The sequence below is a fragment of the Astyanax mexicanus genome, chromosome 19 (genome assembly GCF_023375975.1).
Source record: "Astyanax mexicanus isolate ESR-SI-001 chromosome 19, AstMex3_surface, whole genome shotgun sequence".
NCBI classification, from domain to species: Eukaryota; Metazoa; Chordata; class Actinopteri; order Characiformes; family Acestrorhamphidae; genus Astyanax; species Astyanax mexicanus.
In genome coordinates this window covers 25,804,802-25,828,513 of record NC_064426.1, presented here as the reverse complement: position 1 = coordinate 25,828,513, position 23,712 = coordinate 25,804,802, and the positions used below count along the sequence as shown (strand labels likewise).

The window sequence follows — 23,712 nt, the reverse complement described above, 5'->3', positions numbered from 1 at the left end:
CTCTGTAGAAGGTGGTCATGATGGGGGTGGGGGCTCCAGCTCTTCTCAGCTTGCGGAGAAAGAGCTGGAGCCCCCACCCCCATCATGACCTGAACTAGGAGGTTCAGGAACCTACAATGTTATTCCTACTACTACAAGCTACAAGCTATTTGTACATAAAATTTACGTAAATAACCACTTCGTACATCAGTACATCAATATGATTATTATATATTATTATAGGAAACACTAATAAGGAACTCACCATTGGTTTAAATAAAGTATTTTGTTTACTCAATTAGTGAGAAAAAAAAACTGTTTGTCTGGAAGCTCAAAGAAAGACATAAAACAAAGATTTTAAAAAATGGAAAAAAGAAAATAGAAACAGAATACAATTTGCAAATCCTTTTTAACTCATTCAATTGAATACACTACAAAGACAAGAATTTTAATGTTGCAAATATTCACTCATTTTGAATTTGGTGCCTGTAACATAATCCAAAAAAGTTAAGACGGGGGTAAGAACATTATGCATGCATTATGAAGACCAAATACGAGAACGGAGACTGCGGACTGTGTCTTTAACTAGCTGAGCTCCGCGGTACAGTTAAAAAGCTCTGCACGACAGTGCTCTTACTGCCTCTCCCTATTAGGCTACAGAGGGGCATGTAGTGTCGTGTTACACTGTGCTCTTACTGCCTCTCCCTATTAGGCTACAGAGGGGCATGTAGTGTCGTGTTACACTGTTTGTTGTTGCGTCGCTAAAGTATGGAGGATGAAGAAAAAGAAATCCAACCGATTTGAAAGAATCAGAAAAAAATCATTGGTTTAATAGGTTAGCCCAAACAAAGGTTTAGCACCTGTGGACTTCTTGTTACTTTTTACCGTATTTATTTTTATTTGCATCTGTTTTAATACGTGGTACCTTTGCTACGTAAAACTCTCTTAATATTGAGATAATTGGTTTTAAGAAATTTGCATCGGCCTAAAACATTTTCACAGTAATATACATATACACACATACTGTATAGGTTTTTGTGTGTGTTTGACCAAAAAGGACATAAGTATAAATTAATAAATGCACATATTAATGTAGAAATAAATAAATATATACATAAATAAATTATTAAATAAATACATGTTGAAATAAATAAATATATAAATAAATGCACATATAAACGAATGAATAAATAAATAAATAAATACACGCATAAATATTTGCATAGGTAAATAAATTAATTAATAAATACATTTCTTATTTATTTCAACATTTATATATTAATGTGCATTTATTTATTAATTTATTTATTTCAACATTTATTTATTTATTCATGTATTTATTTCAACATTTATTCATTTATTTATTTCAACATTTCTACATTTATTTATTCATTTATTTCCACATTTCTTCATTTATTTATTTATTTATTTCCACATTTCTTCATTTATTTATTTCTGTATTTCTGCATTTCTATGGTAATTAGAGCAATTAAAGCAGGATTGGTTGCGGCTCGCTCGTGCCAGGACACAGAAGTACAGCGGCTGTCTTTTATACAGTAATTCACAAGAGAACAGACATGGGGGTTCCAGTAAAGAAGTGTTTTACACACCAGTACAGTGGTGTATACACCAGTACACCCTACAGAACAGTTTTTTACACACCAGTACACAACAGGACAGTGGTGTATACACCAGTACACCCTACAGAACATTTTTTTACACACCAGTACACAACAGGACAGTGGTGTATACACCAGTACACACTGGTGTACCAGCGCACACCCCGCTGTGCTGCTGTGTGTCCCGGCGCAGCAACATCACGGCTATAACCCCTACTGCAGTAACAACTGCTGAAAATGAATGAGGGGCAACAGCTTCAAAATGTTGCCGCTGCAGGCCAACACAGGAGCAGTAGAGCCAAAACTATTGCAGCTCAAAAACTAATCCTGCTTTAGAGCGAGGATAGGACCACCTACCTAACTATCATACAAATGCAGAAATACAGAAATAAATAAATTAATAAATGTGGAAATAAATAAATAAATAAATGTGGAAATAAATCAATAAATAAATGTTGAAATAAATGAATGAATAAACAAATGTTAAAATAAATAAATGAAAAAATAAATAAATGCACATATAAATGAATAATTAAAAAATATATAAAAAAATAAATAAGAAATGTATGTATTATTTTATTTATTTAGCTATACAATAATTCATGCATGTATTTATTTATTTCTACATTTATGTATGCATTTATTTATTTATTTATACATGTCATTTTTGGTCCACCTAAATTTTGGTCCATATAAATACATCTACATTAATTATACGGAAAATGTGTTGATTATAGAGATTAAAGTAATATAAAGATATTCATTGATGTCTCCTCCTCAGTAAATTTATATATTACTCCCGTTTGGAGAACAAGTTGGCATTAGCGTCCAATGTAACACCTAACATTAGCCTGAGAGCATTACACACCAGTATAGTTTTGCTTATTTATATTTCCTGAGTAGGCTCTAAAAGCAAGTTAGACCTTCTCTACACATATTTAATTGTACGCTTGTTTCTAGATACAACTATCAACTAATAGAATCAAAGTACAGTAATAGTTTAATGTTAAATATGTTTATTGCAGTCATATTTGCAAATATAATGCTGTTATGTTTTTTTTTCTTTTGTATGACATGACCATTTTAAATTCAGCATCACATTCTTGAAATAAGTACTTGGAAAATTGGGCACCAGCAGAAGCGAAAGTAGGGGCAGCAACATTAAAACATATATTAATTTACTGACTAATAAAATGCATCTATGATTTTCCTATTTCATTTTCTGCCAATATAAAACATGAATAAGTTAATTGCTCTGAAAAGCTCCACTATTTCGCTTAATGCTGTTAAATTCTCCTGTTGTGTCTAGTTATAGATAACTGTATGTAATTTTAATTTTTTTTAAGTAAAACACATTTGTCTCTAGTATACTATGCTGCATACACAAACTTCTAGTGTGATTTTACAAATTAGAGAAATGTTGACTAAAGCTTCTTTGGTAGTAGTGAGTGTGTTTATATAAAACTGTGCTAGCTAAGTTAATAAAGTACTTACATTTTTAACGAAGTAGCAGAGTGTGCAGGAACATATTACTGAACTCTGGAATAAACAAAACAAATAAAGATTTTTTGTATTAACTCACAGACACAGCACCATTTTATTTAACTAAAAAGCTAGCTAAAACAAACATTACACAGTGACTTGTAGAGACACACAACCACTAAGTTAACCTAGCTGACTAGCTAGCTAATGTACAACATCTAAACAAAAGTTCTGTGGAAGCATTTAGGTTAGCTAGTAAAGAACAATTCGCAAGCTAACTACCAAATTGGTTAACTAGCAAGCCTAAATGCTTTTACAGTAAGTATGTTTATAAAAGCATTTAAGCTAACGCTAGCAAACTAGCTGGTTTCTATCCTAGCTAGCTAACTATTTATTAGCTTAGCTAACGTAAATAACGTTACCGAAACAGTACTTCTGTTCTGGCCTTGTACACTAGTTAACAATTTTAATTTCAAGTAAAACCATACTTTTTGGTTGTCTGTTAGTAACTGTTATAGCTACATTAACATTTACATTAACATGAAATGTGTTTAATGCTACATTCTGAGATAATTTCGCTTCAGATAATATCACCTTGATATGCTGCTAAGTTAGCTAGCTTAGCTAACTGAAGAGGCGACACACAGATAGGGTTATAACTCATATTTGACAGTCAAAATATTTATTAAGTACATGGAATCAAAATAAATGGTATCACCATCACAAAAATATCTCCTAGATCACTCTGAAAGTGGCTTGGAGGTGCATGTGCACTGTGAAGCCCCTGTTGCACACAGACCCCCGTGCACACGCGCGCACACACGCACACGCACACATACACACACAGCTTATCCAGTCCATGTAGAAAAATGTTGCCAATAGAATAAGACTCTGTGTGTGGGTGTGTGTGTGTGTGTTAAGCAGTACTATAACAGGCTGTGTGTGTGTGTGTGTGTGTGTGTGCACTCCACAGCACCTCTAGCGGTACGGCGGTATGAGAGAAATACATACCCGTTGTAGTTTCCCCTATAGTATACTGCCCAGCACTATGATAATGTGATGACGGTAACGCGTATCACTGTCAACATGTTTTATTTTCTTTGGAAAGGCAAATAATTTCTCAAAAGTTTAACACAAGTCAATAGAGGGCACAATGGTGGAGCTCAAACACAAGTTTCATTATCACCACGGCAACCAAGCACCGCATTCTAATCGTGATGTCACAATCCAGTGTCACTGTAAAGAACTGTAAATTCTAAAGCCTCACATCTCTCCTCAGTTCACCGAAGAAGAAGCAGCAGAACTGTGCAGCTCGTTACAGTGAAGTTTAATTTATTTAATTAATTAGCTTTATTGTGAGAAACGTTTCTTAGAAGAAGATGGAGGAGTCTATATTCAGACAAAAAAAGAGGAAGAGAGAAGAAGAGGAGGATTTGCCGACGGTTCCACAGCAAACGGACGATCCTAAAATCAAATCCCCAGAAAGGAAGAAAAAGAAGGCAGAGAAAAGACAACAGCCCAGGAAACAAAAGTATAGAAATAGGAGAAGAAGGCCTAAACAGCCAAAGGTCAACAACAAGCCAGGTCAGCTCATTGTCCAGATCATTGCACACAATGTACATTTTAATAAAATTTTAGGCTGAGTGAACTGTAATGATTAAAATGTTGAATATTAACAGAAATTTCATTCCACTGCATCCTGCAAAACCAGGAATATTAATGTGTAAATATATGCTAAATTAATCCAATAGAGCTAACATTCAGTTTTAACATTAGTTTCCACAGAGAACTACGAATCTCTCTACACTGTTGGAGAGAGACTCGGAGAAGGAGGCTTTGGAGTGGTCTTCGGTGGAACACGCATTTCTGATGGCCTACAGGTTCTTGACCATATAGCTCCATAACATCATTATCTCACATACATTCATTTTTAATCCTCATGATCTTTAATCCTTTTATTGTCTTTTTGCATAGGTGGCCATTAAATTCATCCCAAAACAGGAGGACGACCGATACTTCAAAAGCGTAAGTAAACCTGTAACTAAATTTTACTTTCAATACATGGCCAAAAATCATATAAGCTCTGCAACATCATAGTCCTTAAGTCCTACGCTTGACGTGTTCTTCTCTGCATTTACTATTTAACATGTCTTACATGTATTTCTTGCAGCCTCATGATTCCAGGTCCATTCCAATAGAAGTGGCCCTGATGCAAAAGATGAGCGAGCCACCTGTTAAAAACATCATTCAACTCATCGAGTGGTTCGATGAGCCTGAGCGCTATATTTTGATCCTGGAGCGTTTTTATCCTTGCATGGACCTGAATGGCTTCATTCAAACCTACGGAGGATCTGTCAGTGAACAGATGGCAAGACATTTAATGATACAGGTAGTGGAGGCGGTGATCGAGTGCCAGAAGCGAGGTGTCTTCCACAGAGACATCAAAGTTGATAATATTTTGATCAACACGGACACTTTGAAGCTCAAACTGATCGACTTCGGCTGTGGTGATTTGATCAGAAGATACGGATATAGTTATTTTGAGGGTAAGATGGAGTCTTGGTCACTTTAAAATAAAATAAAATTACCTTAAAAATATGGTCCTGAGAATAAGCTAGTGTCCCATGGCCATTTAAATGAATATACAGTAGAAATGAAGTTCTGTGCTCATCTTTGCTTGTTTTCTTTCCACTTTTATGATTTCAGGCACCTTGGAATACTGCCCCCCAGAGTTTTTTTTAAAAGGGAGGTACTGCGCCATTCCTGCAACCGTATGGTCTTTAGGGGTGATGCTGTTCCAGGTTGTCAGTGCATCCTTTCCATTTAAAGATGAGGACGAGATCCTTGGTGGTCAGCTCAACTTTAAAGATGGCCTATCAGATGGTAAGATAAATGAAAGCATCCTAGTAAATGAGAGTAAAACAGACCTTGTAACTAATTAGAGAGAGGCTCAATCCAAAAGTATTTAGTTTGGTAAAAATATGCACAGCTAAAACTTTACAGCTGTCCTGAAGAGTAAAATTTACTTTTGATGGTAGTGTTTTTTTTTTTTATGCAGAAATCATGAAAACAAAATATAGCAAGTAAATGTCATACTGAAACATCTTTCTCCCATCCAATCTCATCTCTCTACACAGAATTCCATGAACTGGTTAGGTTGTGTCTGCAGGCCCAGCCATCCTCAAGACCTAATTTGCAGCAGATCCTGGATCACAAGTGGTTCAAGTCCAGCTTCCCAGCCCAGGAACGGTTTTGCCAGTTTTTATAGAGAAGAAAAAGTAAACGGCAATCACTACAGCGGAAAAAATATGAAATGCAATGCACACATGACTTACATTTTTTCATAGAAACAAAATATGTGCCAATATGAAAAGCAAAAACAATTGTCACGTTGCAGTACTCTATGTACACTTTTAATTTACATTTTCTTTCATACAGAGAAAGTGGACTGTAGTAGTTCTAGTTCACAAGAGCTGAGCTCCGGTAAGTAATTTGATGTAAATGTAAATGGTTCTGTATGTAAAATACATGGACTGCAGGTTTACTGTTAAAATAAATGAAATCACAGTGTTCCTGTTTTTATACAGTCATTGGTTACAACAAAATGTTATGTGCATTCTGTTTCAAAGATGAGTTTATGTTCAATACTTCAAAGGGCAAGTCAGTAAAGCAGTGCCCCAATTTAATTCCACAGATTTTTTACACACTGAAGTCAAGCAGTGTAAAACAAATGTAACACTGGTTTTGTTTTTTATTTTGGCACAAATTCTGCATGCTGGTAGATGAGATATCTGGTGTCGACCAGAGGAGGATGGGTTCTTCTTTTGAGTCCTGGTTCCTCTCAAGGTTTCTTCCTATTTAACTGAGGGAGTTTTTCCTTGCCGCTGCCGCCTTCAGCTTACTCAAAAGAGGCTCGGACCTGGATATCTGTAGAAATGTCATGTGTACATTGTTGCGTTCATATGGTGGTCGGGAGGTGGCGCTCGTGCCGCTTGGGGGCGGCGGGAGGTTACGGGCGGGCCGGGAAGCAGTGTTCAGGACTCTGGGCGTGTGTAGGTACTGTCTCACATATCTCCCCGGCTATGGTGCTACGTCAGGATGGCGTCTTCCCTCCGGGCTCCTGCCCGTCTCTGGGAATCACGGGTGTGGGGTAGCTTCGGTCAGCACCTAGAGTAGTTAGAAACTGGTTGCTTCTGTTGGATTCACCAGTTGACCAATCATGCTTTAGAGGGAGGACAGGACTGCCTAGCTCATTAACATACAAATGCAGAAATACAGAAATAAATAAATGAATAAAGAAAAGTGGAAATAAATAAGTACATGGAGAAATTAGGAAATAAATAAATGTAGAAATAGTAAAACAAATCTTTAAAATTAATGTATGTACTAATTAATTCTTTAAGCTATGCAATTATTTATGCACATATTTATTAATTTATATATTTATAATTTTTTATGTGCATTTATTTATTTATACTCATGTCATTGCCATGGGATAGTTAGATCTGTGCACTCAGCTTAGGTGCAGGGAATGGGTTGTTAGCTGCAACACTTTCTGTATTAGTTCATGTTTTTTCCATTCTAGTGATTGCTTTTCAATTTGGCACTAATTCATCTCTATAGACGTTACAGAAAATAAAGCAAATACAGAAAATAAACACTAGTCTCTGAGTTTTACATACAAGACATATGCAGCCTCTAGTTAAATCAGTGACATGACTTCTGGGGACCGTAACTTTCTTTATGGTTTTATCAAATGTATAAAATTATTTATTATGTCATATAAATCATATTTTTATATATTAGTTATATGTAGATTGTTGTAGTTGAATTTGTAGAAAACCTTGGTATTTACCTCAGAATATGTTATTCACCTTTTAAATATTACTGTGGAGTTCTTTTAATGCTCAATTCAGCATTGCTTTCAATGATAAAGTCTTGCTCTTTAAAAAAAAGGGGGGGGGGATCCTGTAAACTTGCAGTTTCTGAAGCTGGTAAGTCGGACTAACTAATCCTGTGCAACAGAGGTAACTTTTTAACATTTTTGAACGTCTTTTTGATTGCACTTGAGTATTGAAATATTATATCTTTAAATATTGTTTTTTCTTTACATGGTTGAATAGTCCTTGGCATAATTCAGAGTTCCTGCAGGTTCTTAAACAGTCTTAAAATTAAAATCCAGGTAGTTAACATAAATTGTCTTACATGTACTGTAAGTCTGCTGTAGGTACTATGTTTTCAGATAGTGTGTTTAATGTCAGGAAAGCACAATGGCCCACTTTTAACATCTAGCATTAGCAGCAAGCTAGGTTACATACTAACTTTAGAGGTGAGTTAGATAACATATTAAAGTTGGCAGTGAGTTAGCTAGCATACTAACTGTAGTGTCGAGTTAGCTAATGTTACCGGGGAGAGAACTAAGATTAACGGAGAGCTAGCTAACATACTAAGGTTAGCCCTGAGTTATCTAATATACTAACTTAAGCGGTGAGTTAGCTAACATACTAACTTTAGCTATACTAACTTAAGCGGTGAATTAGATAACATACTAACTTTAGCTATAATAACTTAAATTGATGAGTTAGCTAACATACTAACTTTAGTGGCGAGTTAGCTAACATACTAACTTTAGCGATGAGTTAGCTAACATACTAACGTTACCGGGGAATTAGCCAACATACTAACTTTAGTGGCGAGTTAGCTAACATAATAAGTTTAGCAGTGAGTTAGCCAACATACTAACGTTACCAGGGAGTTAGCTAACATACTAACTTTAGCGATGAGTTAGCTAACATACTAACATTAGCGATGAGTTAGCTAACATACTAACATTAGCGATGAGTTAGCTAATGTTACCAGGGAGAGAACTAAGGTTAACAGAGAGCTAGCTTACATAAGTAGTAAGCTATTTAACATGCTAAAATACTAACATTAGCGGCAAGCTAGCTAGCTGGAAGGTCAAAAAAGCCTTAAATAAGATTATAAAGAATAAATAATTTTAGGCTGCTTTTTACAACTGCAGTTCTCAAACATTTCAGTTGGAGACCCTCTTTTTGCATGGTAAGTTCCACTGGAGCCTACCCAGGGTATAAACCAAAATCTTCACACTTTAGGTTAAGTTTAAGTTTGTTTTGTGGGTTTTTATGTAAGCATGCACCACTTTTAAATATATGGCAAAATCAGATTATGATAAAAAGAGACTGATAACTATTTATAGAGAAGATATTTTAATGTTTTTAATTATTATTATTAATATTATTATTATTATTATTATTATTTTGGAGTACACTGTTTTTTTTAACACTTTTTGTTTCTATAAAAAAAAATTCTGAATTCCTGTATAGCTTTAATGTCTTCAATATTAAATTCACAATGTAAAAAATATAACAAGAAAGAAAACACAAAACAAGAAAAACTCTGTTTTATTGCGCTAAAATGCTAATAGCTAGCTAATGACAACGTTAGTTTCTTTTTTTTACTAGTCACAATGATTGTAGATTACAATGGTTTATACTAGTAATATTTAATAATAGATGCATGAAGCAATTTTTATTCCTTCATTTTTCCTCCATTATTTCCTTTATGTATGATGATAATAAAGTTTTACGTTTTTACAAGTTGCTAATACAAAATAACAAATAATAATAAATAATAGTTTTACAGCAATCTGTTGCACTGAAATGCAATGAGCTGCTTCATTTGTGTGTTTTTAAATAATGTTCTTTTTTTCTAATATGGTTCCAGATGTAAGAAGTAACTTGTTAGTATTAGTAACTAGTACAATATTAAAATGCACCATTACAAAAAAATTGCAGACAGTGATGGAAGTGCAGTGGCAGCAGCAAGCATTAATACAAACAAAACAATATAACACATTATTTTCATTATATGTAATGGACAAAAAAATGAGGGAATTCAACAGGTAAATAAATTAATAAAGTGAAAAAAACAGCATGAGAACCTGTGTTAACATATGTTAACAACTGGCAGCAATGCTAAGCTACATGTAGGTTCTGGAAGCTTCTACATGTGCTGTAAACTTTAAAACTGTAAAATCTTGTTTTCACAGGCCCTTTGTTAAAGGAAGTTTAGTGTATTATTTGAATTTAAAATAACTGAGATTTATGTGTCAGTTACATCAGTTATATCCTAAATTTCAAGTTTTTTATGTACAAATAGTGTATGTAACAGACAAAATAAAAATAAAACTAGAAAAAGTCTAAATTCTAATTTAGAGTAACGTTTTATCAACACGACTACTGGTTATTTTATCCCGTTTTAACTGTTGCTCTTTGTGTCCTGTAGATGGCAGTGTTCACATGAGAGAAAAGATTAAATGAAGCCAGACAGTCTAGTTCCTTCCTTTGCATTGCAAAGTACTTCAATCTTAATATCTCAATAAAAATAGGCCATGTATAAAAAAGGCATTAGAAAAATACTGTCTAATATATACTATCAGTTTATAATGTAACTTTAAACCATTGTAACTTGTAACGTTTTTTCCAACAAATCACACTGGCAGTCCAAAAGAATTGCTTAAATAAGGGTCTGTCAGTATTTTGTGCAGCCACCTCTGGCCTTGATGATTGTCTCACAACTCTGTATTCCTCCCACACATTCTTCTCTGCTGTACACACACACACACACCTCCCACAGTGATTGGGTTTTTTCTGCTACAAACATTTCCCACCACAGTCCCACAAGTTTTCTGCAGGGTTAATCTCGTGATTGTGTTGTGCAAATTCCTCACTCTATAACTTCACTGTATATCAATCCAGATGTTCTAGATAATTTTCTATTCTTAAAATCTATAATTGCTTCTGTTTTTAATTATGTCTTTAATGATTTTCTTTCAAAAATGTATTTTTTTTACTTTTTATTTTATATATTTTTATTCTGTTTGCCAGTTTTATAATAATAATAATTATTATTATTATTATTATTATTATTATTATTATTATTATTATTATTATTATTATTTTATTTTTATTTTTTAAATTTTTACTTGAGGCACAATATTAACTCCATAAGTCTACTGCCCCAAAAAATGTCAATGTGAGAGCACAATGAAGGCTCTCATTTTTCACTTCTGGGCCAAACCAACAGGACTGCAGAGGCAAACATCAACTTTTAGTGATGGTTTCACTTTTTGGAATCTGGAAATGCAAGAAAGCTAATACTTTCCTATTCAATGACAAAAAAACACCTGCACTGGACTTGGAATGATCAAAAGAGGTTGATGAATATTATGTGAGAAACGCTCTTATTACATTGTACCTAATAACAACATTCCAGGAACATTATTTCTGTAACGTTTCAGGCTAACATTCATGGAACCTTTGCAAAATGTTGCTAAACATTCCTATAATGTTGTATGTTAGCTGAGCTGTATGGAGTCAAAAAAGATTTTGAGTTTGTAAAACAGAAGTCACAAATGTACTGAAACTTGTAGCTGCATTTAAACAGCTACATGCACGAAAATCCAAATCCACAAATTAACTGGAATGTGCAAACTTGAAACAGAAAGTAATATTAATAATAACTCAAATGTACAAATGTGAAAAAAATATTTTAATTATATATAATTATATATATATTTTCTTTGGAAAGGCAAATAATTTCTCAAAAGTTTAACACAAGTCAATAGAGGGCACAATGGTGGAGCTCAAACACAAGTTTCATTATCACCACGGCAACCAAGCACCGCATTCTAATCGTGATGTCACAATCCAGTGTCACTGTAAAGAACTGTAAATTCTAAAGCCTCACATCTCTCCTCAGTTCACCGAAGAAGAAGCAGCAGAACTGTGCAGCTCGTTACAGTGAAGTTTAATTTATTTAATTAATTAGCTTTATTGTGAGAAACGTTTCTTAGAAGAAGATGGAGGAGTCTATATTCAGACAAAAAAAGAGGAAGAGAGAAGAAGAGGAGGATTTGCCGACGGTTCCACAGCAAACGGACGATCCTAAAATCAAATCCCCAGAAAGGAAGAAAAAGAAGGCAGAGAAAAGACAACAGCCCAGGAAACAAAAGTATAGAAATAGGAGAAGAAGGCCTAAACAGCCAAAGGTCAACAACAAGCCAGGTCAGCTCATTGTCCAGATCATTGCACACAATGTACATTTTAATAAAATTTTAGGCTGAGTGAACTGTAATGATTAAAATGTTGAATATTAACAGAAATTTCATTCCACTGCATCCTGCAAAACCAGGAATATTAATGTGTAAATATATGCTAAATTAATCCAATAGAGCTAACATTCAGTTTTAACATTAGTTTCCACAGAGAACTACGAATCTCTCTACACTGTTGGAGAGAGACTCGGAGAAGGAGGCTTTGGAGTGGTCTTCGGTGGAACACGCATTTCTGATGGCCTACAGGTTCTTGACCATATAGCTCCATAACATCATTATCTCACATACATTCATTTTTAATCCTCATGATCTTTAATCCTTTTATTGTCTTTTTGCATAGGTGGCCATTAAATTCATCCCAAAACAGGAGGACGACCGATACTTCAAAAGCGTAAGTAAACCTGTAACTAAATTTTACTTTCAATACATGGCCAAAAATCATATAAGCTCTGCAACATCATAGTCCTTAAGTCCTACGCTTGACGTGTTCTTCTCTGCATTTACTATTTAACATGTCTTACATGTATTTCTTGCAGCCTCATGATTCCAGGTCCATTCCAATAGAAGTGGCCCTGATGCAAAAGATGAGCGAGCCACCTGTTAAAAACATCATTCAACTCATCGAGTGGTTCGATGAGCCTGAGCGCTATATTTTGATCCTGGAGCGTTTTTATCCTTGCATGGACCTGAATGGCTTCATTCAAACCTACGGAGGATCTGTCAGTGAACAGATGGCAAGACATTTAATGATACAGGTAGTGGAGGCGGTGATCGAGTGCCAGAAGCGAGGTGTCTTCCACAGAGACATCAAAGTTGATAATATTTTGATCAACACGGACACTTTGAAGCTCAAACTGATCGACTTCGGCTGTGGTGATTTGATCAGAAGATACGGATATAGTTATTTTGAGGGTAAGATGGAGTCTTGGTCACTTTAAAATAAAATAAAATTACCTTAAAAATATGGTCCTGAGAATAAGCTAGTGTCCCATGGCCATTTAAATGAATATACAGTAGAAATGAAGTTCTGTGCTCATCTTTGCTTGTTTTCTTTCCACTTTTATGATTTCAGGCACCTTGGAATACTGCCCCCCAGAGTTTTTTTTAAAAGGGAGGTACTGCGCCATTCCTGCAACCGTATGGTCTTTAGGGGTGATGCTGTTCCAGGTTGTCAGTGCATCCTTTCCATTTAAAGATGAGGACGAGATCCTTGGTGGTCAGCTCAACTTTAAAGATGGCCTATCAGATGGTAAGATAAATGAAAGCATCCTAGTAAATGAGAGTAAAACAGACCTTGTAACTAATTAGAGAGAGGCTCAATCCAAAAGTATTTAGTTTGGTAAAAATATGCACAGCTAAAACTTTACAGCTGTCCTGAAGAGTAAAATTTACTTTTGATGGTAGTGTTTTTTTTTTATGCAGAAATCATGAAAACAAAATATAGCAAGTAAATGTCATACTGAAACATCTTTCTCCCATCCAATCTCATCTCTCTACACAGAATTCCATGAACTGGTTAGGTTGTGTCTGCAGGCCCAGCCATCCTCAAGACCTAATTTGCAGCAGATCCTGGATCACAAGTGGTTCAAGTCCAGCTTCCCAGCCCAGGAACGGTTTTGCCAGTTTTTATAGAGAAGAAAAAGTAAACGGCAATCACTACAGCGGAAAAAATATGAAATGCAATGCACACATGACTTACATTTTTTCATAGAAACAAAATATGTGCCAATATGAAAAGCAAAAACAATTGTCACGTTGCAGTACTCTATGTACACTTTTAATTTACATTTTCTTTCATACAGAGAAAGTGGACTGTAGTAGTTCTAGTTCACAAGAGCTGAGCTCCGGTAAGTAATTTGATGTAAATGTAAATGGTTCTGTATGTAAAATACATGGACTGCAGGTTTACTGTTAAAATAAATGAAATCACAGTGTTCCTGTTTTTATACAGTCATTGGTTACAACAAAATGTTATGTGCATTCTGTTTCAAAGATGAGTTTATGTTCAATACTTCAAGGGGCAAGTCAGTAAAGCAGTGCCCCAATTTAATTCCACAGATTTTTTACACACTGAAGTCAAGCAGTGTAAAACAAATGTAACACTGGTTTTGTTTTTTATTTTGGCACAAATTCTGCATGCTGGTAGATGAGATATCTGGTGTCGACCAGAGGAGGATGGGTTCTTCTTTTGAGTCCTGGTTCCTCTCAAGGTTTCTTCCTATTTAACTGAGGGAGTTTTTCCTTGCCGCTGCCGCCTTCAGCTTACTCAAAAGAGGCTCGGACCCTGATATCTGTAGAAATGTCATGTGTACATTGTTGCGTTCATATGGTGGTCGGGAGGTGACGCTCGTGCCGCTTGGGGCCGGCGGGAGGTTACGGGCGGGCCGCGGAGCAGTGTTCACGACTCTGGGCGTGTGTAGGTACTGTCTCACATATCTCCCCGGCTATGGTGCTACGACAGGATGGCGTCTTCCCTCCGGGCTCCTGCCCGTCTCTGGGAATCACGGGTGTGGGGTAGCTTCGGTCAGCACCTAGAGTAGTTAGAAACTGGTTGCTTCTGTTGGATTCACCAGTTGACCAATCATGCTTTAGAGGGAGGACAGGACTGCCTAGCTCATTAACATACAAATGCAGAAATACAGAAATAAATAAATGAATAAAGAAAAGTGGAAATAAATAAGTACATGGAGAAATTAGGAAATAAATAAATGTAGAAATAGTAAAACAAATCTTTAAAATTAATGTATGTACTAATTAATTCATTAAGCTATGCAATTATTTATGCACATATTTATTAATTTATATATCTATAATTTTTTATGTGCATTTATTTATTTATACTCATGTCATTGCCATGGGATAGTTAGATCTGTGCACTCAGCTTAGGTGCAGGGAATGGGTTGTTAGCTGCAACACTTTCTGTATTAGTTCATGTTTTTTTTCCATTCTAGTGATTGCTTTTCAATTTGGCACTAATTCATCTCTATAGACGTTACAGAAAATAAAGCAAATACAGAAAATAAACACTAGTCTCTGAGTTTTACATACAAGACATATGCAGCCTCTAGTTAAATCAGTGACATGACTTCTGGGGACCGTAACTTTCTTTATGGTTTTATCAAATGTATAAAATTATTTATTATATCATATAAATCATATTTTTATATATTAGTTATATGTAGATTGTTGTAGTTGAATTTGTAGAAAACCTTGGTATTTACCTCAGAATATGTTATTCACCTTTTAAATATTACTGTGGAGTTCTTTTAATGCTCAATTCAGCATTGCTTTCAATGATAAAGTCTTGCTCTTTAAAAAAAAGGGGGGGTGGGGAGGGGGGAATCCTGTAAACTTGCAGTTTCTGAAGCTGGTAAGTCGGACTAACTAATCCTGTGCAACAGAGGTAACTTTTTAACATTTTTGAACGTCTTTTTGATTGCACTTGAGTATTGACTGGCCTTTAAGTCTTTAAATATTGTTTTTTCTTTACATGGTTGAATAGTCCTTGGCATAATTCAGAGTTCCTGCAGGTTCTTAAACAGTCTTAAAATTAAAATCCAGGTAGTTAACATAAATTGTCTTACATGTACTGTAAGTCTGCTGTAGGTACTATGTTTTCAGATAGTGTGTTTAATGTCAGGAAAGCACAATGGCCCACTTTTAACATCTAGCATTAGCAGCAAGCTAGGTTACATACTAACTTTAGAGGTGAGTTAGATAACATATTAAAGTTGGCAGTGAGTTAGCTAGCATACTAACTGTAGTGTCGAGTTAGCTAATGTTACCGGGGAGAGAACTAAGATTAACGGAGAGCTAGCTAACTTAGCGTCGAGCTAGCTAACATACTAAGGTTAGCCCTGAGTTATCTAATATACTAACTTAAGCGGTGAGTTAGGTAACATACTAACTTTAGCTATACTAACTTAAGCGGTGAATTAGATAACATACTAACTTTAGCTATAATAACTTAAATTGATGAGTTAGCTAACATACTAACTTTAGTGGCGAGTTAGCTAACATACTAACTTTAGAGATGAGTTAGCTAACATACTAACGTTACCGGGGAATTAGCCAACATACTAACTTTAGTGGCGAGTTAGCTAACATACTAAGTTTAGCAGTGAGTTAGCCAACATACTAACGTTACCAGGGAGTTAGCTAACATACTAACTTTAGCGATGAGTTAGCTAACATACTAACTTTAGCGATGAGTTAGCTAACATACTAACATTAGCGATGAGTTAGCTAATGTTACCAGGGAGAGAACTAAGGTTAACAGAGAGCTAGCTTACATAAGTAGTAAGCTATTTAACATGCTAAAATACTAACATTAGCGGCAAGCTAGCTAGCTGGAAGGTCAAAAAAGCCTTAAATAAGATTATAAAGAATAAATAATTTTAGGCTGCTTTTTACAACTGCAGTTCTCAAACATTTCAGTTGGAGACCCTCTTTTTGCATGGTAAGTTCCACTGGAGCCTACCCAGGGTATAAACCAAAATCTTCACACTTTAGGTTAAGTTTAAGTTTGTTTTGTGTGTTTTTATGTAAGCATGCACCACTTTTAAATATATGGCAAAATCAGATTATGATAAAAAGAGACTGATAACTATTTATAGAGAAGATATTTTAATGTTTTTAATTATTATTATTATTATTATTATTATTATTATTATTATTATTTTGGAGTACACTGTTTTTTTTTTAACACTTTTTGTTTCTAAAAACAAAAATTCTGAATTCCTGTATAGCTTTAATGTCTTCAATATTAAATTCACAATGTAAAAAATATAACAAGAAAGAAAACACAAAACAAGAAAAACTCTGTTTTATTGCGCTAAAATGCTAATAGCTAGCTAATGACAACGCTAGTTTCTTTTTTTTACTAGTCACAATGATTGTAGATTACAATGGTTTATACTAGTAATATTTAATAATTGATGCATGAAGCAATTTTTATTCCTTCATTTTCCTCCATTATTTCCTTTATGTATGATGATAATAAAGTTTTACGTTTTTACAAGTTGCTAATACAAAATAATAAATAATAATAAATAATAGTTTTACAGCAATCTGTTGCACTGAAATGCAATGAGCTGCTTCATTTGTGTGTTTTTAAATAATGTTCTTTTTTTTTTTCTAATATGGTTCCAGATGCATACCTGTCAAGTCTCCCGTTTTGGCCGGGAAACTACCGTATTTTACTCCTCTTTCCCGCCGTCCTCCCGTATTAGTATTTTCCCGTAAATTTCCCGTATTATACTAAATAAAAAAAAATATAGGCCGCAGGCGACAATGCACTGACCGCTGTGTGTCTCTTAACCAATCGTGTTGCCGGTTCAAGGAGAAAGTCCCGCCTTTCAGGAGAAACAGCCAATCAGCTAGCTGGTTTTGCGGAGCGCAGTTTAGTGTGGGGAAAGCCCCGCCCCTCCCCTCGCTGTGAGTTCAGGCAGCTAGTCGGAGCAGCTGTCGTTAAAACTAATCTGGATATACTGAGATTTTTCTAAAAGAAAGGTAACTAACCATGTAAACTGTGATGAGATTGTTTCTGATAGCTGGTTAAAAAGACTCTTCTCTGAATCAAAACATAAATTAAACCCATTGTGTGTTTAATAAAATACAGCTTGTGACTCAGTTAGCTTAACTTTAGAATTAGCTAGATAGATATTCAGGGTTTGAGAAAAATCTACATATATATAATGCCCTGCCCAGACAGTGATGGAAGTGCAGTGGCAGCAGCAAGCATTAATACAAACAAAACAATATAACACATTATTTTCATTTTATGTAATGGACAAAAAATGAGGGAATTCAACAGGTAAATAAATTAATAAAGTGAAAAAAACTGCATGAGAACCTGTGTTAACATATGTTAACAACTGGCAGCAATGCTAAGCTACATGTAGGTTCTGGAAGCTTCTACATGTGCTGTAAACTTTAAAACTGTAAAATCTTGTTTTCACAGGCCCTTTGTTAAAGGAAGTTTAGTGTATTATTTGAATTTAAAATAACTGAGATTTATGTGTCAGTTACATCAGTTATATCCTAAATTTCAAGTTTTTTATGTACAAATAGTGTATGTAACAGACAAAATAAAAATAAAACTAGAAAAAGTATAAATTCTAATTTAGAGTAACGTTTTATCAACACGACTACTGGTTATTTTATCCCGTTTTAACTGTTGCTCTTTGTGTCCTGTAGATGGCAGTGTTCACATGAGAGAAAAGATTAAATGAAGCCAGACAGTCTAGTTCCTTCCTTTGCATTGCAAAGTACTTCAATCTTAATATCTCCATAAAAATAGGCCATGTATAAAAAAGGCATTAGAAAAATACTGTCTAATATATACTATCAGTTTATAATGTAACTTTAAACCATTGTAACGTTTTTTCCAACAAATCACACTGGCAGTCCAAAAGAATTGCTTAAATAAGGGTCTGTCAGTATTTTGTGCAGCCACCTCTGGCCTTGATGATTGTCTCACAACTCTGTATTCCTCCCACACATTCTTCTCTGCTGTACACACACACACACACCTCCCACAGTGATTGGGTTTTTTCTGCTACAAACATTTCCCACCACAGTCCCACAAGTTTTCTGCAGGGTTAATCTCGTGATTGTGTTGTGCAAATTCCTCACTCTATAACTTCACTGTATATCAATCCAGATGTTGTAGATAATTTTCTATTCTTAAAATCTATAATTGCTTCTGTTTTTAATTATGTCTTTAATGATTTTCTTTCAAAAATGTATTTTTTTTTACTTTTTATTTTATATATTTTTATTCTGTTTGCCAGTTTTATAATAATAATAATAATAATAATAATTATTATTATTATTATTTTATTTTATTTTTATTTTTTACATTTTTACTTGAGGCACAATATTAACTCCATAAGTCTACTGCCCCAAAAAATGTCAATGTGAGAGCACAATGAAGGCTCTCATTTTTCACTTCTGGGCCAAACCAACAGGACTGCAGAGGCAAACATCAACTTTTAGTGATGGTTTCACTTTTTGGAATCTGGAAATGCAAGAAAGCTAATACTTTCCTATTCAATGACAAAAAAACACCTGCACTGGACTTGGAATGATCAAAAGAGGTTGATGAATATTATGTGAGAAACGCTCTTATTACATTGTACCTAATAACAACATTCCAGGAACATTATTTCTGTAACGTTTCAGGCTAACATTCATGGAACCTTTGCAAAATGTTGCTAAACATTCCTATAATGTTGTATGTTAGCTGAGCTGTATGGAGTCAAAAAAGATTTTGAGTTTGTAAAACAGAAGTCACAAATGTACTGAAACTTGTAGCTGCATTTAAACAGCTACATGCACGAAAATCCAAATCCACAAATTAACTGGAATGTGCAAACTTGAAACAGAAAGTAATATTAATAATAACTCAAATGTACAAATGTGAAAAAAATATTTTAATTATATATAAATATATATTTTTAAATTTGTAAATCCAATCTCTTGAATGTGTGAATCAGTACTGCTCAAATGGCTTAAGCTGGGTCAGACCAAAAATTACATGTGACAGTGGACGTTTTTCACTGTGGAGCTAAAAATCCTCTCATTCAGCTTCTCTGCTGCGGGTGCAAAGCTCTAGCTGCAGTTGCGAATTTTGACCCTGTTTTTACGCCTGATTGATGGACCAATAGGAAAGCTTTATCTAGACCAATCAGATTACGGGGTTTGTTTAACCAATCAGAACACTGGGTGGGTCTCTGCAGCTGCAAATTTCAAATACACATGTGTGTTAAATAGATAACATATAAGAATATATAGAATAAATAGCAGTAATGAGTGTTTACAGATACAGGATTTAGTGTGTTGAATTATATGTGGAAGACAACAGGACCCATGAATTCCCCATCTTGTTGGGTATTTACAAAATACTGCTTTGTTTTGCTAAGATTTCAAGTTATTCTGCCTTCAAGGACATTTTAGTTTTGCATAAATACTCAAGCTGCCACAATCTGCAGATTTTTTTCAAATACCTCACCTGTGATCTATATGTGGACGTGCAGAGCAAGGTACATAAGTTCACTGTGTCTCCAGTGGTCTGGTTTCAGTTTCCCAGGCTAGACTAGGGTAACAGATATAAAGTAGCAGGTCATAAGATTGTCTGGCCAAGGACTGCGTTAAATCAAGTCATATAAAGTAACGCTTACACTCATCAGTATATGATATTGCCGAAACTATGTAGGGACTTTTTTTCAGTGCAATATTTTTATCGCTGTCACATAGAAATTTTGTCATCTATTTTTTTTTTACTCTTTGATGTACCTTGAGCCAAATATATTGTACATATTATGAACAAACTATGGTTGTATGTGGTTTTGTGAATGCCCCTGAACTGCCAGGTGTGCAGCAAAACAGGGGTCGGCAATAGGCCAAATAGGCTGACTTCTACCTTAGAACTGTTCATTAATTAATTCATTAATTCATTATTCATATAATTCATTAATTACTGCCTTCTAATGTTGGATCTGATGGTTAGTACAGGTAAAAGTTTGTGGGGTAAATCGCTAAAGGATTATCAGATAATCTTTATCAGCATTCTTCTAATTTTAATAATGGATATTTAAATACAAAAAAAATCAATGCTAGATTGGCAAAAGTTTTTTTTTCCATATATCAGCATAAATAATAAAGTAACTTACCTTCTAAACTAGTAGTAGTGTGTAGTAGTAAACCACATTGTTTATGTCGCTAAATATACTGCTAAAAAACACTAAAAATGCTATTAAAATGCTAATACATCACCAGGCTCTGTAAAAGAAGTGAGTTATAGGATGTCATTCAAACTTAATGACGTGATTCATGTTTTAAACATGTTAATGTTTTCACATTAATCAGACGTATTAACGTGGTAACGTTGACAGCAGAAGTAAAAATGTGAAATAGTAGAGATACAGAAGTTTTTTCTAAAGCTCCCTGTTTCCAGCCCTAGCCTGCGAATATCTCCATTCACACTAGCATATGTGTGATCAGATAAAAGCTACTTTTTTTTTTAAAGGAGGACTCCAGTGCCGATGCCCCCAACAGGCTTACAATGCTAGTGATATGGGCATAGCCTTGCCCATGCATATAAATCACCATTTTTTACACCATTAACTAACTCAAAGTAGCTCTTAAACTTCATTGGTAGAATTTTGAGAGCCCGGACATTTAAAACGAGATACTGAAAACTTCGAAAGGGTACAGGTAGTTAATTAAAAACGCTGTTTATACACACAGTAACTTCAGGTGGTTTTCTGGGTGCTGCCATATTGAAAGTAAGTCACAAGGAATCAATTGATGAGCACAAACAAATAGGTAGAACAGACTGCAAAATTCTTTGTAAATGCACTTTGCAATGGAAAAAAACACACAAAAAGTCTATAGAGAAGAATCACTGACCTAGAGATTAAGTAAGAAGGACCTTATTCATCCTTCCACAATCCAACATGCTGATATGATTCTAATATTCCAGCTAAGCTTTATTTAACAGGGTAGAAGCTTGTTAAAACCAGTGCCCCCATGCTGCAACACTTGGGTTGGCGACCAAATGTCTTGACAAGTATGCAGTAATTAGTCAGAGGTGTGTCTGGATGAGGCAGTGACATGCTACAACAGTACTTGCAGGGGGATAATTGCATGTGTCTGCGCATTCGTAGGCTACAGACTAGTTTTAGTGCTTTAGGGTGTTTACACTGGGAAAGAACTGATTGAGATGAAGTGTATTGTTGGACACCGTGAAATCAAGCACTAGAAGTGGCTTTTTGCACTATGATGTGTAGCTCTGTCAAATACTTATATGTTTCAAAACATTTATTTTTTATTATGTTTACCAGACAAACTGAGTATACAAAGGAAAAAATCCACTTTGATCTCTACAGCACAGACTTGATTGCAAATATGACAACATGGCGACAATTTTTGGCTTTATTTCTATGGAATAAAACAAATAGAATCGCTGCCTATCTCCTTCTTTCATGACCTTTTAATTTTTTAAATCTCATGGGATTTGGAAAATGGAGACTTTAATACCCTTTAAAGCTGTAAGATTTGCAGTACCTTCCCACATGACCGACCAATAAACTTCAGACCGCCATTCAGGGGGTTGAAACCAGTGTAAGACGTGCAGGCATCTCATCTCTCAGTGTACCCCGGCATCAGAATACACCACCAACAAGCCATAGTGAGCGGCACGCCTCATTACATGCTATTACACGACCCTTACGTGACACTAGATGTTAGCCAGGAAGTTGGAATGTGTACCTTGACTGTTTTACACACAGGCTATTTAGAAAACAGATTGAGGGGGGTGGGAAAGGGCCCCTGACTGACTGCACACTGCAAAAAGACATCAACAACACTTAATTGCAAGGGATGCACTTTGGATTAGGTATCATTTATTATGTGTTTTCTGACTGGATGCAATAAAATGTTGTGTTCATTTCATTAGGGAGTGGCGATTTTAACTGGATTTATGTACCTTATTATTATAAATGTATTTATATTGTATAATTTTGCTTAAAGCCAGATGCTATGGAATAATGTTAAAGAATGCTATTCTGGTTTACAGCCAGGTGCTGTGAGAGAGAACAGTCTTCCTCAGGTTCCAAAGAGCTAAACTTATCTTTGATTTGGCCCTCAACTCTGGCCTACGGCTTCTACGCTGTGTATATCAGTGTCACTTTGGACATAAATAGCTGCAATGAGGATTGCAATCCCAACATGCGAAGTCACGAGCATCATGTATCAAATAGCTGCATTCCCTCATAATCCCTGCCAACCTAAGTACCTACTTGTGGGAGTGTGTGGGGGTACATGTATGGAAAGGTTTCAGGGTTGTATCCGCTTCCAGCCATCACAGATGATCTTCAAAGTTCAAAGCAGGGTGCTTCCTGTCCTTGACGGCTTTAGTTCTGGATGGCTTTGTGCTTTCACCACTCCGGCCCACCTGATTCTGTGTGTCAGCTAATTATCAACCCCAATGGAGATGGGTGTATAGCTGTGGGGAATCACTATGCACTGTGCAGGACTATTTATTGGCTGCACGTGATGTATGCCAATGTATACTCTTTAAAGAAGCACTAAACCCTAAACCATTTTTTTTTCATTAATAGCTGAAATGTGTTCCTTTGAATTAAAATTTTTACAAACATTTCCTAACCTTTAAAAAACGCTTTTATTGTTGTAATTTCCGCCTCTGCAGCGCCCTCAAATGTGCCTAACTGTGCTCTAGACAAGGATGTACTTTCATAGACGGACACTCACATAATGCAAAAATAATCAATCAATAAATGAATCAATCAATAACACCGCCCCCCTGGTGACAACTAACCATCAGAGCCTTATCGCTATCAGAGGCACACTGCCACTGCTGCAACTCAGGCCAATCAGTTCCCTCTCCTGCTCCACCCCTAAACCCATACATCACCATATGGCCCTTCCAAAGTACTCCCCCCCCATTTTCCAGCATTTTTAATATTTGAG

The 23,712-nt window shown here is 35.3% G+C and overlaps 1 protein-coding gene across 7 annotated transcripts; it reads left to right on the top strand.

Annotated features, from left to right (window-relative positions):
- The first annotated feature begins 4,027 nt into the window (after positions 1-4,027).
- LOC111189179 (serine/threonine-protein kinase pim-2) lies at positions 4,028-15,306 on the top strand. Of its 7 annotated transcripts, XR_007427210.1 has the most exons (7): positions 4,030-4,664; positions 4,857-4,960; positions 5,055-5,105; positions 5,251-5,626; positions 5,787-5,963; positions 6,218-7,088; positions 14,589-15,306. XR_007427210.1 is itself a non-coding variant. In XM_049467901.1 (6 exons), the coding sequence occupies exons 1-6, from the start codon at positions 4,460-4,462 to the stop codon at positions 13,846-13,848; spliced, it is 1,044 nt and encodes a 347-aa protein (XP_049323858.1). In that variant the 5' UTR covers positions 4,028-4,459; the 3' UTR covers positions 13,849-15,306. The 7 variants fall into 7 exon arrangements, 6 of the variants coding, with proteins under 6 accessions (XP_049323858.1, XP_049323859.1, XP_049323857.1 ...); XM_049467901.1 differs by lacking the exons at positions 4,857-4,960; positions 5,055-5,105; positions 5,251-5,626; positions 5,787-5,963; positions 6,218-7,088 and adding exons at positions 12,359-12,462; positions 12,557-12,607; positions 12,753-13,128; positions 13,289-13,465 and having other exon boundaries at positions 4,028-4,664; positions 13,718-15,306; XM_049467902.1 differs by lacking the exons at positions 5,787-5,963; positions 6,218-7,088 and adding an exon at positions 13,289-13,465 and having other exon boundaries at positions 4,028-4,664; positions 13,718-15,306.
- The last annotated feature ends 8,406 nt before the right edge of the window (positions 15,307-23,712 follow it).